Source organism: Rosa chinensis, chromosome 2, assembly GCF_002994745.2.
Source record: "Rosa chinensis cultivar Old Blush chromosome 2, RchiOBHm-V2, whole genome shotgun sequence".
Lineage (NCBI taxonomy): Eukaryota > Viridiplantae > Streptophyta > Magnoliopsida > Rosales > Rosaceae > Rosa > Rosa chinensis.
This window is the reverse complement of record NC_037089.1, coordinates 16,754,512-16,777,729: the sequence shown is the minus strand read 5'-3', so window position 1 is coordinate 16,777,729 and position 23,218 is coordinate 16,754,512. Positions and strand designations below refer to the sequence as shown.

Here is a 23,218-nt window from a genome sequence, read left to right as displayed (position 1 = left end):
TAATAATATATAAATGTAAAACTTTTTTTTTTTAAAGAGAAGACGTCAAGCTTTTATTGATGAAGTTAATTTATACAATGAATAGCAACATAATTGCTAATACTGAAAAGAATCTAACCACTCCATAACAGATTTAAATTAACCATTCTTTAATATTTTTTTTATTTTTTATGAAAAATTCCATATTACCCATATCTCTTCCAGTTCCATCCCTTCCCTACTTGTGAGACAATGCTAGAACATTGTTTCAATTCTGCAAATTTCATCACACCATAGCTATTAAATTCATGAATTCACAAATAACTTCAAATTATCACCGATTTCTTTCTATTGTATTCCTTAATCAATTAGCATACAAAAACAACAAAGCAAACAACTTTCCCTATACATCAGAGCATTTTTTTCATAATTGCAAATGAGAGACTTGAAAAGAAGGACCTCAAATTGATCTCTCTTAAATTTTTATTCACCATTATTTATAGGGTGGTTCTAGTTAGACCTCCAAATTTGATATTTGGACTTCCTACACTTAGTACACCTATTATTTACTTTTTAGAATATTTGAAAAGCTAAGTGGACCTCCTTATTTTTACCAAAACACCCTTAAACATGAGATACAACAATCTATTACTCTACTTTTTATATCTATCTTCAACCATGAGAAGAAAAATGAATCAAATCACATGATATTGCTTTCTTATGAGTAGGTGTCTCCCCCACCAAAATTAATCAAAGGTTAGTTTTCAATCTTGATATGTTCCTGGAACCCCTTTGAATTTGCTAAAAGAAGGATTTCAAGGGTTTTGGGTTGGAAGATAGAGTAATAACTATATCATAATATTTAATGAATTTAGTTAAGGAAATTTCAAATCATATTGTTTTGAATTTACTTTTGTATTAAATGATGGGCCATATATACAAATTATTATTTTTACCTAATTATTTTAGGTAAATTATAAAACTATATAGGCAATATAAAGAAATTTCGGGGAAAAAAATAATTTAATTGAATGTTATATTTGTGGGAGGTACGAAGAGTATTTTTTTTTTTTCATTTTTCTCTCATTATCTTTATTTGTCTTTTCATATAACTTGACAAATTCTATTAATAATTGAAAAAAATTGGAGGTTCAACTATAACTACTCTTATTTATAAGTAAAAGCAAGACAAAACAAATCAAAAAGTCTGGGCTGTGAATCTATTGGGAGACCACGACGACAAGCTTGTGACGTATGGGCTTACGTGGTAGCATTTACAAATCCAGTTTGCGCCATATCAACATAGAAGCCCATTTCCCGCGTGGAATTGGTCATCTAAATCTAGCAGAAGCCCATCCCCACACGCGCCACACACGCACCGAGCCGTACTTGATGTTTAAGCCTGGCCCACGCGCCCACCTCGATAAATACCACATCAAATATCTTTGGCACAATGACACCCGCTCGAAATCCTGGTTTTCTGATGTTTGGATGAGAAAATCTGGATTTCTTCTTCCCATCTGCACTCAGAGAAGTCAGGGACTAAAATGCAGTCGCATTCCGGCTGTTTACCCAAGGAGCAGGAGCACGCTGTCATTGTCTCCGCCCTGAAATGGGTAATCCGAGGTGGCACCCAGCCACCGCCGCCGCCATCGACGCCGAATTCTGCCACATCGTCACTTCCTCCAACGGGTGGCACCAATCAAGTCGTGATACCATTTTTGGATTGTGTCACGTGTCAGGTATGTAATATGAAGATGGACGATTGCCTTGGCTGTGGTTTGTTCCCGCCAAGCGAGGAAGACAAAGGGAAAGGGAAAAAGATGAAGACGAGCAACTACAGGGGGGTTAGGCAGAGACCAGGGGGCAAATGGGTGGCGGAGATTCGGGACCGGCGTCGCGCGGTTCGGCTTTGGCTTGGGACTTTTCAGACGGCGGAGGAGGCAGCCAGGGCTTATGACACGGCGGCCCTCGAGTTTCGTGGAGCTGACAGAGCTAAGCTAAACTTCCCGCCATCCTCGGACACTGGTTCTACCAGTGGAGCAATGACTGATGATCCAAACAAGTCCAGTCGGAGAAAGCAGCGCTGCTGAGGAAGAAGAATAGATCCATCTACATCTACATGATCCGTCTCATCTGGCACATATGCTTAAAGTTGAGACAGACGAAGAAGATGGGTCCAAGTGAGATTTGCTATCTTTTGATGATTGTGTTGGAGAATAATGTTGATGACCTCGGTCATTAACTAATTATTGTGCCCATATATTACCAGGTACTGAGGTTGTCTCGTACCGAGGTTTGACGGTTTGACCTGAATAAGTGCCTATTACAAGTGCCACGTATAAACAACATAACAGTAAACATGCAATTGCTGCCTGCAATTAGAAAGAATTTTTCAATGAATCTTAGATCCAAGTACCATTATATTATTAAGTTGGGAAATCTGGATATAAGTAAGAGATCGATATGAGAGTGTGTATTCGATCTGCAGTAAACAAAATTGAAGCAACGTGTTCTCCCCCACTGGGTTTTGGCAACATTATCAACCCACACTATTAATTGATAAAACATAGAAGCACCAATTTTCCATAAGTATCAAAACAAAACCTTTTAAGACGACGGGTAATTTGAACGAGGCTTATGACATTGCTGGGGGACTGCCCTGTAAACCTGCAATAAGCCTACTTGAGTCTCTGCTGGGTGCTTGTAGAGTTCATGGGAATATTTGAACTTAAAGAGAAAATTGATGCCATGCTCTCTGAATTAATGGACCCCCCGAAAATACAAGACCACATGTAATGCTTCATAATATATATGCAACAGATGGGAGAGGGACTGATGCTGATAGAGTAAGGTCTAGGATGGAAGATAGACGTTTGAGAAAAGTACATGGACATTGTCTTCTGTTGGGACATCAAGGCATTGCCTTGAAGAGTCTCACATGGAGATTATAATACAAAGAAACTAACCCGAAGAGCCTTAGGAGCGGGTTATTATTCCCTACCTATACTATATATGTGTCTATCTCTCTCATCAGTCATCACAATACCTACAGCGCTGTTGAAGTTTCCAGTGCAATTCTGACTTGGAGCATTGCTGGGTAAAGACTAAAGAACCCATGAATTATTTTGGAGATCGAGGCTGGAGTCTGTAGAGAGAAGAAGCTGCATGGTCGGAGAAAGAGGAAGGACTGGAGGGTTTCCTCCTTTTATATGGTCGGTTCAAAATTATGACATGTGATCGAGTTGTAAACAGCTAGCAATTGTCTTTTTCCATCATAATGCAAACGTAATCTGGTACGAAATGACCTATAAGTATTAGGAGTCCAAGACGTACGCCTCCTCTTATTTCCATGGACTATGTACATTTCATCATGTCAGTGTCCAATTTAATTCATTAACTGTAACTATTTTGGTCAATTGACTACCAAAATTGCATGAGCTTAAATAAGCTCAAAATATCTGAGACAATAAAAGGGCCAATTTGTATTCTTGCCGGCCAGTTGATTTATAGATTTGGTCATATAAAAGAATTTAACTGAGATTTTGATGTGTATCTACGTGGGACCAACTCTATACTTAATTTGATATCAATTCGACAATTCTGCTGGTTGATGGTTTGGCGAGGTCATGAGGGTGAAACAACTTATGAGTAGTCAAACGAGTTGTATAATTTCTCAAATGCATTCAAACGCTTGGCGTGCAACTTAATTTTTGATTCTTGAGACACTGGCCAGTTTCGTAAGTCCTGTTGAATTGAGGTCGTAGGTTTGCCCTGACCCTGGTAGTGTAGGGAAGCCTCCCTCTTACCTAAACTTTTTAGGTCCAAAAAAAAAAAAAAAACAAGTTCACCCGTTGGGTCAATAAATCAGGGTCACTAGGTCAGTTACTGTTTATTGTCGCTGGATATCTATTTCCACCGGTTATGTTTCTTGACTGATTAGTTACTGTTCATTGAATTTTTTATTAATTTATTTAGGGTGGTGCTATTCACACATCTTTTTTCTCTATTCACACACCCCTTCTAATTTTCTATTACTTTAATTCAATCTTATTTATAAATTACCCTAACTACTCTCTCTTTTAAATCTTTTTCTTTTTTCTATTTAACAATTCAATCATGAATCAAACACCATTATACAATAAATCAAATTTTTTTACCTATAAATGATGGAAAAATAATACGTTTATTAAGTGGAATGACCCGTATTATTAGACAAAAAATATGCTTCCTAGGTTATCACATTCACCCAACTAAATCCAAATTGTAAAGTTTGTCCTCATACTTTGCAAAATACCAAACTCAATGCTTGTTTGTTTATGACTCTTAATCCAGGTGCATCATCCTTGTATTCAGCAATTTCATTAATCAAGGCTTGAGGGCAGCCGCACCAGCCCTTTATTCAAAAAAAAAAAAAAAAAAAAAAATATATATATATATATATATATATATATATATATATATATATATATGGAATCACCTTTTTATCCACTTCCACACTGCAGCTGATGATGTATACAAAATTTGGAGATGCTCTACATAATATTGACTGCAATGAGTTGCAATCTTCGTGTAGGGACAAATTATGTTCAACTAGCATAATATAGTAGAACACATAATGTTTATAATTATAAGTCCATCATTATTAGGTTGTTGTAAAGTTCTATAGTTGCTCAATGGATTCAATTACACCAAATAATTTCAGTTAGAATCTTACCAGAAATAATGGATTCAAAGGGGCTTGAATGATCACTGAACTCATTTTTTTTTCATGTCTCCATTGCAAATCAAATGTAAAATTTTCTCAAAAGATGGGTCTAAAGTTTCTTGTTCTAGCTATCATGATTAAACTTCAAAGCATCATATTAGAGAGATAGAATAACTATGCTAGAGAAGTTTTTGATGAAAAAGAAAAGAGGGAATCGAAAAGAGTTTTGAAGTCCTCTGTGTCTACGGGAAAATAAAGGTTTATAATTTGAGGATGATTGACTTGCCAAATAGAAAAAAGAAAAAGAAACATAATTATAAGGAAGGGTAGCTAGGGTAATTTTTTTAAAAATTGAATTGAATTAAAATAATATAAAAATAGAGGAAGTGTGTGAATAGAGAAAAAGGGTGTGTGAATAGCACCGCCCTTTATTTATTGTAAAATTGAAATATATTTAAATTAAGAACTTATTAAAAAGATTCAGAATTAGAGAAATTTTTTGAATAAATTATAAAAATAAATTATTTTTGAATTAAAAGTGAAATAGAGAATTTATTACAATTTTTATAATTTTTTATATTAACTTTTCGTACCATTTATAGCCCTTTTGTATCCTAAACAAAAAAGGCCCGTTTGTTTTAAGGGGTAATTACATATAAGGTCATTTTTTAATATTCTTTTAGCTATAGGGCCACTAACTTTTTTTTTTTTTTCCATTCATAAGGTCACTAGATTAAAAATTGTATTAAATTTTAGATATAAAAATCAAATATTTACGTAAATGCCACTAGAGTAAAAAGTCAACAATCATTATCTCTCTCCTCTCCGTCGAGGTCTCTGGCCGACCTTCGTCGAGGTCTCCGGCCAATTCCGCCTAGTCTCCGTTGCTTTCGGCCAACTTCGACGAGATCTCCTGTGACCATTAAAGATATTATCTCTAACACCAAAAACTACGCCCTCCAAAACCAAAAACTACTGTCACCAACAAAAGCTACTGTCACCAACACCAAAAGCTACGCTCGATCACTAGCAATAAACGTTACTCTCACCAGCAACAAAATCTACTCTCACCAATACTAGAACTTACTCTCATCAACGCTAAAAGCAATAATCAAGTAGAACAAAAGCTTTTTCAGAGACTGAGAAAGTTATTCTCAGAGACAAACAAAACTATGGAAATATAAACGATACAACAAAAATAAAAATGCTACTGCAATCGAGAAAAGAAAACATACGCAATGTTACAAAATGTATGCAGGGTTCAACAATAATATAACTATGTAAAAAGCTATTTCCATAGTTGTAAAAAGCCACTACCATAGTTGTTAAAGTCTATTACATTAGTTTTATAAAGCTATTATCAATGTTGTAAAGCTACTGTCATTTTTCAATGGTGATGCTCTAAACCCATATGCATCATTTGCCACCTTCAGCTTGAGCCTTCATTTCAACATTTCTTGATTGGCCAAATGTTGGGAAGAATATGATCAATGTTGGGAAGAAGTTTCTGTCAACTGCTGGAGACAACGGGATGATGAATTCTTCGCAACCATCTTCCAAGATCTGCGGTATCCCTACGATGCTGATATCGAACTGCTTGCTCGCTTCCCTGAAGCTAAGGCGCGATCTCCTGTCCCTAACCGGCTCCGGACCCACGCGAGCCCCGCGTCCTGCTCAAGCTGGCATTGTTATCCGCGAGCCACCATAAGAGGTAACTTGCCCTTTAAATGTTTTTATTTCTTCTAGCTTCACTCCTTTCCCCCTTACTCAAACTTTAATGTAGCAGGGACGTGCTCGGCCCTCTGGCGACCGCATAGTAGATGCTCCTCCAGCCACTGGTCAGGCTGCCAAACTGAAAGCTGTAGCTACAGAGCCTGAAATTGAAGACTCTTCTTGCGATGATGAAGACCCACAAAATGTAAGGACCTTCCTCCTAGAGTATGAGATTGTGACATTTTATCTATAGTCTATCATAACTCTCTTTTGACCCTGACAGCTTGCTGCTGCTTAGGCCAGCAAACGCAGTCGCGCTGATCCCCGGACCGACCCGTGGGAAGAAGATGAACCACTCGCATTTGTACTGGTACTTCATACTAACGCGAGCACTAAAATTTTCATTCCATCATTATATCTGAGTCTATAACGGCCCTCTCTTACAGGTCCGTCGCAGGCCCTTAAGCATTGCTGGCGACGAAGCATCTCCTTCTCAAGCCCAAGCGTGGCCTGATTCAACCAATCCTCCACTTCCTGTCAACACCGCGAATGATTCGTAGCTGCCTCAAATAGCGGTGCAGATTTTGGATGACAGCTCACCTGAGGCTGAAGAAAGAGCGCCACCTACAGAAACTGCTCGTGAGCAGCTAACTGCAAACCCCATCCTGGAGCAAATCATGCCTGACTCGGCCAATCTTCTTGAGGTTGCCCAAGAACAAATGACAATCGATGCTTCTCACGAGTCACCTGTTGAAAAGGTATTCTTTCCTTATGAATATTTCCACTCTGGTTCCCTCCTCATTCTTCTTACATTCTAACAACTCTTGTGAAGCCCTGAATGTTGCTCCTAATGAGGAAATGGCATTAGCTGTCGAGAAAATTGCTATCGAGAACCCTGCTGAACCAGATGGTGGAAACCCGGCTGACCAGGAACTTGCCCCCCAAGTGCTTGAAGAGGAGGCAGAGATACTTCATGAACCGGTGCCGGAGGCAGCTCCTGTCGAGGAACCTCTTGAGGCTCCTGTTGCTGTGGATCCCAACCTACCACCTATGCCTCCTTCGAGACTAGAAAGGTTGGCTCGTGTACTTGAAGTAGTCCCACCTAGAGTGGTAGATGATGCTAGGGAAGGCTTCCGCCACCTCCTAGGTCCTGACACCCGGCGTGCCCATGAGAGTCTTGAAATACCTAAGGGTGCTTCTCCGCGAGAAAGCCATTACTGAAGCTCAATTCATTGAGATTGACCAGTTGCTGAAGGATCTTCCCCAATGGCTGAATGAGAAGGCGGCCGTGACCCGCAGGATAGGCAGACCCAGGCACATTATCAGGCCCTGACCCACTAGATGGACAATTCCCGCGACTCCTTGGGTGATCGGGCCAATCTTGTCCTGGAGCTAACGCTCACTAGAGACCATCTCCGGACCCAGATTCAGGATCTCCAGGTCCAATTGACTACTGTGATGGCCATGCTTGCCCTTGAGGAACCTCAACTGGAACAACCCCTAGCTGCTTTCGAGGTACTTTCATAGGAAGTGGCCCAAGCCCGTGTGGCAGCCCAACAAGCCGCCCAAGCTGCTGCCGATGTGAGTTTTCGCCTGGAGGCCGAAAACTTTAGGCCTCTAGTATTAGGCCAATTGTTTTGTACGAACAATATTAATATTATTATCAATTATCTATTTAGCCCACTTTGCTGGCCCAAATGTATGTTCTCTTTTCGTAGATAGCAAAACGATAACTATTTTGATTTAACTGTTTAAAGCAGTTTTCAAAAGGATAAACTCGAAAAGGGGGCAGTTACCTCCTTGGAGACTGATCCATTGTCCATGCGTACTCGGTTTTGTTCATTTCCGAGATCACAACATTGAATTCCCTTGATGACCCCATTGATGGCATTGAATCTACTTCAACTGCTAAGACCGAAGGGTTGAGGCCACTAAAGTTGGCCCCCTATAAATACCTGTATCGTAAGAGTGTAAACACACGTAAACATGATTCCTCCAGAAATTGTCTTGCAATCCATACTTCTCTTCCCCTATTCCTGAAATCATCTCCTCTTCTCGCCTTTGGCCTCTATATCCTAGGCTTTATGGCTTAATCTCATTTCCTGGGTAGGCCTTATGGCCTAATCTCAGGTCCAGCCGCATGTCTTTGGCCCCAGAAAATCTGGACGGGATCCACCGGTTCCAGTTAGGCTGAAAAACACGCGGCGCTCCTAACGCGGGGTACCACATTCTGGGGAATCTCTCTCTCTAGGTTCCCTCGCGTGGAGCAAAACTAAGAAGGGTGGAAGGCCACTTGAGGCCCTACGCTCTTCTTCGGTGCCCTACCTCAAGGGTTTGAAGGACAAACTTTTATTTTTCCCCTTGAGGGAGTTGAGGCAACTGGGCCGTGCACTGCTCTGATGACCACCTCCATCCCGGAGGATAACTCATTGGAAGGGTTGAGATAGATTATTTCCTTCCCTCCTCTTCCAGTACCGATGGTAGCAGCGGCGACTCAGATCAGAGGAAGGTGAAGAGAGAAAGAGGAAGAACGATCAATTCACTGACCCTTCCGGAGACTCAGAAATCCAGAAATTTTTAGAAGATCTGAAACCCTTACGATATTCAGCCACTGTTGGCTTTGTAATTTGCATATATGTTTGTATTACTTTTGGCCGCAAAGCCACTTTATGAATTCAAGCATATTTCTTCCTCTATTTCAATATCCTTCTACATAATGGCCTCTGGTATAGGCCTTGTTACATGCTTCTAACACTTATTGTCAAAAGAAAAAAGAAAAATGTAAAAAAAAAAAAAGTTACAACGAAGAAAAGAGATACCTAAGGCCGCGAAAACAAGCCTCAATGCGTAGAGTGTTGCCCCCTAGTCTTGGTAGGTGAAGCGAAGATAGGAGAGGGAGGCCACTGAAAAGGCCGAAAAGGAAGGGAGGATACAAACCAAGGAAGACTATGGCTGCCCCTTTGGCCCCCCAGTAACAAGTGGAGTTGGTGGATCTTCAAATTCCCAAACACTGGGGCAATACTTCTTCAAGAACCTGCCATTGATGGGGTTGCAGTGGATTTCGCCATCCAAATCTTTCAGGTGAAACGCCCTGCGCTCCAAAATTTTGTGAATGACAAAGGGTCCTTCCCAACGTGGAGTCCACTTACCGCGGCCAGTCAGCTTCTCGCCAAATGGCAAAATTGCTTTCCAAACTAGTTCACCCTCTTTGTAACTGCGGCCATGCATCCTCTTATCGTAGGCACGAGCGATGCGTTGCTTTTCCATCACTAAGCTATCCAAGGCCTCCAAACGCTTATCGCTAAGGTTTTCATGCTCTTGCCACATAGTCTTCACCGATCAGGTGATGCTGATCTTGGACGCGCAGGGATTGAACATTCACTTCCAAAGGGAGAACCGCATCGTGGCCAAACATTAACGCATAAGGGGTGGTGGCAGTAGGGTTCCGCTTAGAAGTATGATAAGCCCATAACGTCTCATATAATGTGTCGTGCCACTGGCGAGGATTCTCCACAAGCAACTTTTTCAATAGAGTAATGATGATCTTATTGCTGACCTCCGCTTGACCATTGGATTGAGCATAATAAGGCGTGCTATGGAGAAACTGGATGCCATAATCATTAACAAGCTTCTAGACATCACCACCCATGAACGCTTCCCCCCTGTCAGACACCAAAACCACTGGAATACCAAACCTGCAAATAATATTGCGAAAGATGAATTGGCGAATGGTGGCACTGGAGGCTTCCTTCAAAGGTTCAGCTTGCACCCACTTAGTGAAGAAATCAGTAGCGACGATGATGAACTTGTGCTGGAGTGAAGAATGTGGATGAATTATGCCTATTAAGTCCAAAGCCCAACCTCGCGCAGGCCAAGGTTTAATGATGGGTTGCATGGGAATATTAGGAATGTGCTAGACTGGTCCATGAGCTTGGAAATCCGGGCAGTCTTTTGCGAATGCGATACAATCCTTCAAAATACTGGGCCAATAGTACCCATGTCTCCTGATGAGCCATCGCATCTTCGGACCCGCCTGATGAGCTCCACACACGCCTTCATGCACCTCTCGCATTAATCGTTTCACTTCGCGGCCATAGACACACCTGAAATCGATGTCATCCTCGCCACGTCGACGCAGCTCGTCACCTCTGAGGAAGTAATTTAGTGCCAGAAAATGGGTTTTCCTGTCTGCAGTGGGATTTGACTGCGTGAAGTAAGCGATTAACGGGATACGCCAGTCCACATCAATAGGATCGAGAGCCGCCACTGTGGGCTCGTCTGGTGGGTCAGGTCGTGCAAGCCACGAAGGCAGCGTGCGTCGCTCAACCTTGAGAATTCGCTCGCGAACCCCATACTTCAGAGTAATGGCGGTAGCCAACTGAGCGAGTTCGTTGGCTGTGAAGTTGCCTTTCGAGGAATATACTCCAAATCCACATCTTCAAATTGGGCCAGAAGTTCGAGGGCGCGATCCAAATATGGTGCAAGCAAGTAGTTGGAGCACCTGTACTTTGCGCGAAGCTGATTGATCACGAGTAAAGAATCACCGCGTACCTGGATGTCTCTGACTCCTAGTTCGAGTAACACTTCTAGGCCAATAATAAGGGCCTCATATTTTGCCTGGTTGTTGGTGCATTGGAACTCTAACTGGAAGGAATAGGAGAAACGATTGCTAGCTGGATTTTCCAAGACGACTCCGGCTCCGCCAGTGTCTCCGTTCTCGAGCCATCAAAATATAACACCCAAGGTTGGAGTGAAACCGTGGCTTGATATAACATGGCATACTCAGGTAAGCATGCCAGATCCGGGCGAGCTACAATGGCACTCGTAACTTCCAAGTCTCTTACCGTAGGAATGTCTAGCATAGGGTGATGCGCCAGAAAGTCTGCGATGGCTTGTCCTTTCACTGCTTTCTGAGGGACATATTGTAGCAAAAATTCTGACAAAGCAAGCACCCATTTGCCGATGCGTCCCCTTAGTATGGGTCGCGATAGCATATATTTTACCAGATTGGTCTGAGCGATGATGCAAGTAGTAAAGGATAACATGTAATGTTGTACCTTGCAAGCAGAGAAGTATAGAGTGAGACACAACCTTTCCATGAGAGTGTACCTTGTTTCGCAGTCTGTGAGGGTCCTACTAAGGTAAAAGATATCATGTTCGACGCCAGCTTCATCGTCCTGAGCGAGGAGGCTGCCAATGGAAGCCTCTGCTGCTGAAATATATAATTTTAACGGAAAACCAACTCTGGGGGGAACTAGCACCGGCGGACTTGCCAGATAGGCCTTGATCTTGTCAAAAGCCTCTTGATGTTGAAGTTCCCATACAAACTCGTTATGAGGGGCAACTTCAGTAGCGGAGAAAATGGCTGGATTTTACCTGCAGAATTAGAGATGAATCGTCGCAGAAAATTGATCTTACCCAACAGTCGCTGTAGCTCCTTCTTCATTCGTGGGGGAGAGGCGTTGATGACCGCGTTTGCCTTATCTTCTGGAACCTCGATTCCTCTCTGATGGATTATAAACCCCAAAAAGTCACCTGCCTGAACTCCGAAAACGCATTTGGCGGGATTCATCTTGAGCTTGTGTAGCTGCAAGCGCTCGAAAACCTTTCTGAGATCTATGATATGTTCCCCTCGCTTTTTAGACTTCACGATTATGTCATCAATGTAAACCTCCAAAATCTTCCCAAGTATGTCGTGGAAGATAAGGTTCATGGCTCTCTGATACGTGGCCCCAGTATTCTTCAGGCCAAAAGGCATGACCACGTACTCGAAAAATCTGGCGAAGCCTGGGCAGCGAAACGCAGTCTTATGTCTGTCTTCTTCCGCGACTAGAATCTGGTGGTACCCTGCAGTTCCATCCATAAAGGATAACAATTCATGCCCTGCTATTGCGTCTACCAACATATCCGCGACCGACATGGGATAAACATCTTTAGGTGTAGCCACATTAAGGTCTCTGTAATCCACACAGACTCGGATCTTGCCATTCTTCTTGCGAACGGGCACTATGTTGAATAGCCACTTATTATACTTTGCCACCCTAATGATGCCTGATTTATGCATCTTCTTGACTTCTTCTTTAACTAGAACCTGAGTCTCCGAATTCATTCTTCTCAGTTCTTGCTTCACAGGCCTCTTGTCAGGGTGTGTTGGCAGCTGATGGCATACCAAGTCCGTTGACAGGCTTGGAATGTCTTCGTATTTTTCTGCGAAGCAGTCCTTGAATTCCCGTAATAAGTCGATGAGCCTCTCCTTCTCGCTAGGCTCTAAGTATGCACTGATAGCCACTTCCATGGGCTCGTCTTTTGTTCCAAGATTGACATTTTCAGTAGGGTCCCTGACCTTGGGAGGTGTGTCGTCCAACGCTGCTGGGGCGAGCTGAATGTCTTCCTCTTCCTCTTCGGGGTTAGAGAGTTCCTCATTAACTATTTCCAAGGTCCCGATTAGATCATAGACCTCTTTTTCCGCCATATACGAGGATAATCTCTCGTACAAAGAGTGGAAGGCCTCTATCCCTTCCTCTGGAAGGTCGTAATCCATTAATTATTTAAAGGTTTGGGCACGGCGTGGCCAGACCTTTCCAGGCCTTCCTTTGCGAGCGTAAGCCCCCACTATGCCAATTCAGAGGCCGTCACCCCTATGGGGTGACCTTTGTCATCGATGCCACTGACCTGTAATGGAGTGATTGGCTCTAAGTAGTACCTGGCATCTACGTAATTTGCAGAAATAGAGAACGGGCGAGGATCAGCCTTAATCAACTCAGCCTTGTTTGTAACCCTGGTCCACATAATTAATTCCTGATGAAGAGTGGACGGAACATAATAACTTCAGTGAATCCAGTCTCTGCCTAGAATGGGGCTATACGCTGCGTAGCAATCTGTCACAAAGAAAGCATATACCCCTTCCGCGAGGTCGACCTTGATACGCAGGAATAATAAGCCCAAAGTCTTCGTTACGGTCCCCGCGAAGTTCTTAAGCGTGAGGGACGTAGACTGAATCTTCTCTTTCTTAATTCCGAGTAAGTGCATAGTCCTTGTAGTAATGACATTAACTGCCGCTCCTGTGTCTACCATGATCTTGCTGGCTTTGGTGCCTCCAATTTCTGCTGTGATATATAAAGGTCTCATGTGCTGGACCATAGCAGGTGTTGGTCTTGTAAAGCTCATGACGGATTCTATGGGGTTTAGGCATCCTCTGTTTTCAAGAACACAGCCTCTTCCACAGGTGTCGCGGCTGCTGAGGTAATCTGCAAAGGTTGTTCGCTGCCTCCTTCAGCTTCCACACACTCCTGCGCGGCGACCGGTAGTGCATACCTCGCGGGAAGGACATAAACCATGTTGCAGGAGATATGTAGCACTTCTGTCTCGTCCATCTCCTCGTCCAAGCTGAGTTTGGGTTCATCAACTGGTATGTCAGTGTTGAATTGTTTGACCAACAAAGCAACTAATGACTCCTCTACAAGGCCTTTTACCTGGCACTGCTTGTGCTCTTGAATCGTGGCAATCTGCTTTGGTGAGTCTGACCTGTATTCCTCCATTGGGTTCTCCTTTGGGGAGTGACCACCAGACTTTGAACCTTTTTAGGTCTCCACTATAATGCATCAATAGTGTTGTCCTTGCCCCCAAGTCTCCAAAAAACTGAGGGTTTGGCTTCTGGCTCCTCGCGAAACAACCTGCGCCTGACACGGGGTGGCCTAGTGGGTGAGCTTTCCTTCCTGGCTGGTGGAGGTGTTCTTTCTTTGGTGATCCTGCAGAAAACACTAGGCTTAGAAGCCCTTGACTCTAAGTGTGCTTGCTTTTGAAAATTGCGGGGAGTCACTAATGGCTTAGCTGCTAGCGCCTCCATCTCCTTCTGATATTGCTCAGGTGATTTGATCAGTTGCGAAGATTTAATTAGGCCTTGATCGAGAGCTTCTAGTATCCGCTTGGCCTCTCCGAACCTTCGCTGCAGCTTCCTTTTCTTGGAAGGGCTAATCTCCACCGCTTTCCCCTTCTCTCTGGTATACAATTTACCTTCCTTGATGGAAGACTTTGAAGCAGGTGGAATGTACGGTTTGGTCAAGACATCTTTGTGCTCATTCCTAGCCCTGTCATCTTGCTTCTGTTCTGCCGCAGCTGCTTTCAGTTTCTTGAACAAGTTGGAGTCCCTTGGGGATGACGGCGACTCTATCCTGTCTCTTGCTCTTGGCCTCGACGGTTGATAGTTTCGCGACGGTAAGGCCCACTTGATTGGCGGGAAAGAGCCGAAACAAAACATCTGCTCAACTTCTTCATGCAACACTTGGATGCCACATTCTTCCTTGCATCGTGAGCAAAGGACCACTGGTGAGGCTTCGTCGACCGGTTTAGCTTTCTCCTTTGCAGGGGTCTCGTCCCCTTCTGTCCTTCCTTTTCAGCCCTTTGTAGTCAGATCCAAGGTTGGCTTTCTAGTGTTCTTCTTGGTCCGGTACACATCAACCATGTTGATCTTGGTGTCTGGAAAAAGGGTTCAGATCCACTAGTGCTGCCGCAGTCGTCGAAGCTTCCACCTGCAAACTACCATTATTGAGCCATACCTAAATTTGGTCCTTTTGCTTCACACAGTCAGCCTTGTTATGGTTCCACAAATTGTGGAATTTGCAGTACTTCTTTCCTTTTAGCTGATCTGGACGAGGAAAAGGTCCGAAGTCTGTCTTCACCATCTTCGCGGCGATAATCTCATCTAAAATCTCATGTGCCTTATTGGCATCATATGTATACGTCGCGAACTTAGGTTTGGTAAAGGCCACAGACTTTAGTTTGACAGGTTCCTGAGATATCTTCAATTGCTTGAGGGTTGAGCTCTTCCTCCTTGTCAGTTCAAATGCGGAGACCTCATTCTCCTCTTCATCATCTTCTTCCTGGCAAACTTCTTCCCCTTGATTATGGTAGTATGGATCATAGGAAGTTGGCTGGAAGTGCAGAGCAGCCACTGTACGATGCTTTCCTGGTACATATGTCCCTTTGGACGCATTTTTCCTAGCATCAGTCTCTCTGAGGAGATGCTCAAAGCTACCGACCTCTGTGATAAGCTTTCCCATTGACTGGATCATGTTGCCATGTTGCTTCTTTTGTTGGCGAGGCTCCAATCCTTTGATTGCCAATTTAACCAACTCTCTCTCAGGCAATATCATGCTCAATTTCGCCTTCTAGATCTGGAATCGTTGGAGATAAGAGACAGCGGATTCGGTGGACTGTTGGGCCATTTGAGTGAGAGAGGCCAAGTCAACCTCAGGCTCAATAGCTCCAAAAGTCTCTCGATAGAGCTTCTCCATGGCTGGCCAATCAATTATTGACCCTGGCCGCAGTTTAGAAAACCATCTAAAAGCTGCGCCAGATAGAGAAGTGTCAAAGATCCTGCACTTGAGGATGTCATCATTCTGGTACTAGCCGCACTGCACCTTAAACCTGGCCAGATGTGTTGCCGCGTCCTCAGTATCCTCTCTTGAAAGGTAGAAAATATAATATTTTTGTAGCCTCTGGGAAAAGGCGCGAGCATTATATGCGGTGGAAAAGGTCCCTCATAGACCCCATCTAGGTGGGCCTTAGGATTAGACAGCCTGATCATCTCCTCAACCTCTTCACGTCTCACATAGCCCTGAAGAAGGGGAGGTATCTCCACGTTCTGGCTAGCATTCTGCAGAGGTGTAGCCTGGCTAGTGGCTACTGTGCCGTCCCCTAGGCGAATTGTCTGAGGAATAGCGGATGGCTGCAATGTCATAGCTGGTACGGACACATCCTTTACCTAGGCCGTTAATTTGATAGGAGTGCCAGTCTGGTCAATACCATAATAATTCCCTGGAAGCTCTTCATAGACATTCTTCGCCCCATCACTGTCGTATTGCGTAAATGCAGCAGGATCAGGGGGAGTGCTTTCCCCAGTCTTCTGAGTCTTACTCTTTTGCGCAGGAGTTGGATTGGGCTTATTACCTCCAATTACTAGGGCTTTGTCCTTGTTTTTTGTTGCTGAGGCAGAGGTGGTTGCAGCTGGTGTAACGGTATTGCCGCTAGTCTTCTCCCGAGCATTAGGAGGTATGTATTTGCCAGTAGCTGAAGGTTGTCCTAGTGAGCCCAAAATGGCGTTAGGATCCCATAAAGCTTTGTTCAGCACTTCCTTAGCCTGGTCCAACTCAGCTCTCTGCATGGCTACTTGGGTCAAGAGATTGGATCCTTCGTTGCGAAGCACTGCCAATTCTGCCGCAGTATGCTTAGCTTGGTTCGCGATGTCAACAGAGATACGTTTGCTCTGAGCGGCCTAGCCAGTCATCATATCCACAAGCTCCTTGTGGTTTTCCTTGCTTTTTTTGTACGTATCTTGCCACTGTCCCTGCGTCTGTCGTGAACTTGCTTCAAGATTTCACAGTGAGATCGAAACCTCATCAAGACTTCGGCGCTCTTCCGCGAGGGCCTTTTCCATCCTCTCATTATATGCAGCATTATTCTGCTGAAAGATGGTGAGCCGCTCCTCAATGCTTGCATTCACCGGGGCGACAATGGGCATGAAGGAATCAATTGTTCCCTCACTCGCGACCACTTGGGCAGTGTTAGCCGTGCCGCCAGCCTCCTTAGGCTGGACAGGAGGATTATTGTTGCCCATAGTAGTGGGCTGTGGAGTTTCACCCTGTTCTGTTGACATGTCTAGTGATGATGGGTAGAGTGAGAACTTGTGTGTTACTTGTTCGTCGGAAAGACCACGACAGTCGGCACGAGCGTGCTGCCTGTAACTGGAGGTCTTGTGGTTTGGGCAGTTCACGTAAACCTTTTGGTAAGGGTTTGCGCTTGATTTCCCAATGGTTGCAATCACAAAGAAACGCTAAAGTCCCACTGGGCGTGCCAAAATGTTTGGCTCCCAAACCAGTATGGTGCAAACTGTCTCTTTTGAGCGTGTGCGCAGGCGTGCCAGCATCGTGGAGTGCAATCGTCGGAGAATCCCTTGACCTGACTTCTTGATCAAACGCTGTAGACGAGGAGAGCACCAACCTCATCACCAGGTTCTTCTTTAAGCCTTTCGGAAAAGGACTTCTTGCCTTACGGATAAGGGCTTTAGTTGTGATCTCTTCGCGACATCGAATCGATACCCAACGTTGTAGGTTGAGCAGAGCAATCACTGAGAAGTTTGGAGAAAGCACGGGTTTTGCTAAAGCGTGACTTTAGCTTCGCTGGGTTGCGAGGGTGTTACCCTTACTTCGTTGGTTTGCAATTGGGTTGCAGGCAGGTGTGCTCTGGAGAGGCTTTGATAATTTGTATGATTAGTTGATTTGAGAGTTGTCTGTAATTCGTCCTTGAAACCTGGTATTTATACCTAGGGTTTTGACTGTTCCTTGCCATAGAAGGATTATTAATTGAAGTTTCATATTCAATCTCCGCTACTTGATTCCAATAAGGGCTCGTTTTCCTTATGGATCACGGAATGGGCGAAGCTGTAACCCAAACCTAAGTAGGCTTATTTTTTGGGCCACATGTATCGGCCCGCTGTGCTAAATCCCCCAAGGGATCTTGCCAAAAATACTTTTGGGCTCAAACACAAAGAACCTAAACGGAAGAGAGTTAGGATAAAAATTCTTCCCTACCTTCACAATCAAGTGTTTATCTCTCTCGTCACATGGCCAATCGACGTTGGAGTTTCCAGTGCAAGTCCAACTTGGAGCTTTGTTGGGTAAGGAACCCAGAAAGTGCTTTGGGAGAGGCTGGAGAGTAAAGAGTGAAGAAGCTGCTTGGTCGAAGAAAAGGGAGGGACTGGAGGGGTTTCCTATGTTTTTATATGGCTAGTTCTATGTGAAATTTGCTGAAGCTGTAAACACCTAGCAAAGTAGCAGTTGCCTTTTGCATCATTATGCTAAGCTGTTAATGGGTCCATATCCATTGCTACATATTTATCATCATGTGAATATCCAATATAAGGTCACTATCCAATTTAACTCTAGTACTCTACACAGTACCTCCTTTTGTCCTTTGGCTGCGGAGAAAAGTCCTTGTGCTACTTAGACAATCCACACATATAATTCAAAAGAATATGTTTGGGATTGAAGGGGGTGTAGACAGCTGGTTGCTGTATTATAAAAGTCAAATGGTTTGGTCAGGTGTATCTAAGGCCATCTCCACCTGTGGGGGGCAAAAATAGACCCCAGGTTAAATTCTAGCCCCCAATAATCACTATTCATGCAAATATTAAAGGCTATACATTTGACCATCTCCAACTCTTAGAGCACATGCAGCGCTATACCAATTGGAGAGAAAGGTGAAATGAGGTGATGTAGTGGGATCGGATTGCTAGAGCAATTGGAGGGCCCCACCTGCCCAGGCAATTGCAAGGCCAATTCGTAGCAAGTGAATTGCCTGACCATTGGTGGTGGGCTCTACACTCACATGGGCCTACTACCAATGACTCCATTTTTTTTTTCTAACTGATACCTTTTTGCAACGGTCAATTAATTGTAGTTGTTGGATCATTCAACTCAATAGCTGCAATTAATTGGCAATGGTAACTTATTTTTTCACCCTAAAAAATAATCTGGAAGGTAAAAAAAAGAAATTCATAAATTTATTTTCACCTTAATTTCTCAAAATTTTCAAAATTTTACCTCTCCATCTTCTTCCTCCATCAATCCTAGATTTTTTTATTCTTCTGATGATAATGATATCTATGCATATAGAATGTGATTTGTTAGAAATATTATTTCTTAATTTTTTTTAAATTAAAGTTCAGGGATTAATCTCACTTAAATTAATCAAATTATAAGTTTAACATCATTTTGAATCAATGAATTCTTCAAATTGGATGTGTGAATAGTGAATTGTTAGTCAAATTGTCTTTTATTGGTGCGTTGTGTAAATTGGAGGCAATTGCCAATTTTTGATGAATAGTGAATTAGTAGTATCAATTTGGTTGGCAAATGAGCAATTGCCCTTGGTATATGGGTGCATTTGCTCTTAGGGCTCCATGGTACTTTTGGGGGCTACACAAAGGGCTAAAGATAGCTCAGCCCTTGGCCTTATAACCTCTCAAAATCTTTTTTGTTTTAGCTCAGCCAACCCATTAGAGATGAAAATCTTGATTTTTAGGGTTAAATCCAGCCTATAACCCTCCATTAGAGATGGCCTAAGTGGGGAATCAAGTCAACAAAGTGACCAAACAACCTTTAATTCTCACTTCAGTTATATATCCCTATCCAATTTTTTTTTTTGGCATTTCACTATCCAATTTAACTGTAACTCAATGATTTAAATGAACACTCTTCAAAAAATAATAATATTATATAAAAGTAATTTTTATTTTATTTTATATTATTTATTTATTTTTTATAAAAGAGAAGAGGTCAAGCTTTTCGATGAAGTTAATTTATACAATGAATAGCAACATAATTAATAATACGGAAGGAAATTTGACCACTCCATAACAGATCTAAATTACACTTTCTTCAATTTTTATTTTATATAAAATTTGAAATTACCCATACATCTTCCAGTGCCATCCCTTCCCTACTTGTGAGACAATGCTAGAACATTATTTCAAATTAGCAATTTTTATCACACCAATAGCTATCAAATTCATGGATTCACAAATAGCTTCAAATTATCACCAATTTCTGTCTAATATATTCCTAAATCAATTAGCATACAAAACAACAAAGCAAACAACTTTCCAAACGCATCAGAGCATTCTCGGTCTTCATGATTGCAAATGAATGACTTGAAAATGAGAAGGACCTCAAAATGATCTCACTGAAATTCCTATTTACCATTATTTTTAAGTTAAAGCAAGATAAATCAAATATATTATTAGGGAGCTTCTATTCATACCTCCAAAATTGGTATTTGGACCTCTCACTTTTTTCAAGTAATAGTTGACTTTGTCAACTCATGTCAAATTACCAATAAAGATACAAATAAGGAAAAAAAAAAATTCTCTTATCTCTACGAACAATAATAGTCTTCAACTTGAGAAAAAATTTCTCTTCCAATGTAAACCCTAAAATATATATCGTCAAACGTTATTTAACGTTTTAGTCAAAATTTTCTAAATTTGACTTTGTCCTCGTAAAGTGATAGACTTCCTTGGTTACACAGCTAACAATTTACAAAATCTATCACTGCGCTATAAAAAAATAAAAAATAAAAAGAGAGAAAATGAGAAATACAAAGACACCTCAGTTGATGAAGCCCTACTCATTCTGAATGCAATCAAACATGTGAAGGAGGGGCGACAAAAAACAGTCCTCCAGCACGTTTATATGACAAACGCATCAATGAGTAGTTGTCCACAAGATCTTCCCGCACATCATCAATGCAGAACAATTTTATGTGGAATTATTCTATAGATATGATGAAAAATTCGACCCTCTGATATAAATCTATGGAGAATGCACTAGACTTGTGGTTGATTATTGTAATTTTCTCCACTATCCCCTACATATCTAAAACAAAAGGACCATGCATTTTCATTTCAAGTTGCTATTAGGGACAATGACACCTAAATGCAATGAAAATAATACTTGGAAAACATATATACGAGATGATGAACAAACATGGTATTGTTGTATACGCTAACCAAGAGTCGACAAATCATTGAAAAAGTGTCAGCACCTCTGTTACTCGTGTATGGAGGATGAACTTTCAAAAAAAAAAAAAATTGCTGCAATTCCAAATCTTCAAAAACTGAAGAAGATCCAACTACTGATTTTTAAAAGTATGAATAGAATCTAAGAAAAAAAAAGATTTTTATTGATTTTATTGGACGATGGGCATTATCGGAAAATTAGAGAGATGTAGATAGCAAATTGATTATTTATAAAAGTAAGTTAGAGGTTTATTAAATAGAGATGTCCAAATATCAAATTCAGAGATATCAATAGAAGCTCCCATAATCTCATATTATTATATTCTAAAAGCTCAAAAAGTGCTGGGCTGTAAATCTATAAGGAGGCCACGATGACAGAGCGCGGCAGCATAAAAAATCAAGTTTGGACCATCTCAAGATAGAGGCCCATTCTTCACGTGGAATTTGTCACAAATCCTGGAGCCCATCCTCCAAACGCGAGCCACACACGCATATCTTTTTAAGCCTGGCCTACCCGCTGCCCTGGCGCCAGATTTGATTTAGAAAGCTGGCCCACGAGCTCACCTTTATGGCTCTATAAATACCAAATCAAATTTCTTTGGCACCCGCTCAAAAATCAAAATCCTGGTATCTGTATTTTTGGTAAGAAAATCTGGATTTCTTCTTCCCAGCTACACTCGGACTCGAAAATGAAAAGCAGTGGGAGTAAAATGCCGAAGGAGCAGGAGCACGCTATCATTGTCTCCACCCTGAAACGGGTAATCCGCGGTGGCGTTGGCACAGACAATGCACCCTCCCAGCCACCGCCGCCGTCGACGCAGCTCCCAGCAACGGGTGGCACCGATCAAGTTGTGATACCATTTTCGGATTGTGATGACACGTGTCAGGTATGTAAGATGGGGAAGGACAATTGCCTTGGCTGTGGTATGTTCCCACCAAGCGAGCAAGACAAAGGTAAAAAGGTGAAGACGAGCAAGTACAGGGGAGTGCGGCAGAGACCAGGAGGAAAATGGGCAGCGGAGATTCGGGACCCGCATCTCGCCGTTCGGCTTTGGCTCGGGACTTTCCAGACGGAGGAGGAGGCAGCCAGGGCTTATGACACGAAGGCCCTCGAGTTTCGCGGAGCTGACAGAGCCAAGCTAAACTTCCCGCCATCCTCGGACACTGGTACTACCAGTGGAGCAATGACTGATGAGACCAAAGTCCAAACAAGTCCAGTCGGAGAGAGCAGCGCTGCTGAGGAAGAAGAAGAGGAAGAGATGGATCCGTGATACGTCTCATCTGCGACATATGCTTAAAGTTGAGACAGACGAAGAAGATGGGGATCAAGTGAGACTTGCTACTTTTTGACGATTGTGTTGGCGAATAATGTTGATGACCTCGGTCATTAACTAATTATTACCAGGTACTTGCGGGGACGGGTTGACCTGACTAAAAGTGTGGAAGCTAGTTGCCTATTATATTTGTCTCGTACCGAGGTTTGACCTGAATAAGTGCCTATTATAAGTGCCACGTATAAACTTTCCCGTCCGAGAAATGTCATGAAAATGACTTGCATCCAACATGTGCTTAATCAAAAAAAAAAAAAAACATGTGCTTAATCTATTAGAAACCATCATCTCTGTTTCTTCTCGATCTCAAACAGTACCTTTGAGAGTTTGTGGCTTTAATCTTTTCTCTTCATGGGCAATTTTCTCTGGGTTGTGTGGAGAAATGTTTAATGCAGTAAATTGAATCAATCCGCAGAGCTTAAATTTGATTGCATTATGATCAGTATATTTTATTTCCAACATCAGCTCAAATGCATCAATAATGTCATTTCAAGTAGCGTCATCACAAATAACAGACAATCATAAGCAAAAACAGTAAACATGCAATTACTTACCCACTTTAAATGAGATGAAGCAAGCACAACATTATCAAATGCATATCTTTCATAACCAATGATCATAGGTGATGAAGTAAATTATTTTATGATTTGCACATATATAACCAAAATCATAATTCCTACCGGGCTGATCGAAAGCAATACATAAATTCTAAAAACAGGAGGCTCTGTTGGAACAAGTTCTACAAGCTCCAATGTGAGGAAAATCAAATCGGAATCTGACAGATCTAACGGATTTTAAAGAGTAACAAAAAAGTATAATACGAAATTATGCAACTCCGTCTAGAGTGATGCACTTGATTAATAATCTTGATGATGAGAAAAAAACAACAATGTTATACAAACTGCACATCTC

At 42.2% G+C, this 23,218-nt stretch overlaps 3 protein-coding genes across 4 annotated transcripts; 2 read left to right on the top strand and 1 right to left on the bottom strand.

Moving 5' to 3' along the window:
• The first annotated feature begins 1,452 nt into the window (after positions 1–1,452).
• On the top strand, positions 1,453–22,482 carry LOC112188439 (ethylene-responsive transcription factor ERF109). Of its 2 annotated transcripts, none has more exons than XR_005806133.1 (2): positions 1,453–2,275; positions 22,454–22,482. XR_005806133.1 is itself a non-coding variant. In XM_040514171.1 (2 exons), the coding sequence occupies exons 1-2, from the start codon at positions 1,527–1,529 to the stop codon at positions 2,103–2,105; spliced, it is 546 nt and encodes a 181-aa protein (XP_040370105.1). In that variant the 5' UTR covers positions 1,453–1,526; the 3' UTR covers positions 2,106–2,349. The 2 variants fall into 2 exon arrangements, 1 of the variants encoding a protein (XP_040370105.1); XM_040514171.1 differs by lacking the exon at positions 22,454–22,482 and having other exon boundaries at positions 1,453–2,061; positions 2,095–2,349.
• Positions 10,314–12,872, bottom strand: LOC112183806. Its single transcript, XM_024322140.1, has 6 exons — positions 12,162–12,872; positions 11,819–12,044; positions 11,458–11,612; positions 11,158–11,310; positions 10,902–11,044; positions 10,314–10,836 (listed from the first exon to the last, which is right to left on the bottom strand). Exons 1-6 carry the CDS (start codon positions 12,870–12,872, stop codon positions 10,314–10,316), a joined length of 1,911 nt encoding a protein of 636 aa, XP_024177908.1.
• On the top strand, positions 21,599–22,581 carry LOC112188920 (ethylene-responsive transcription factor ERF109). Its single transcript, XM_024328159.2, has one exon. It carries the CDS (start codon positions 21,665–21,667, stop codon positions 22,244–22,246), a length of 582 nt encoding a protein of 193 aa, XP_024183927.1. The 5' UTR covers positions 21,599–21,664; the 3' UTR covers positions 22,247–22,581.
• Positions 22,582–23,218: the final 637 nt, after the last annotated feature.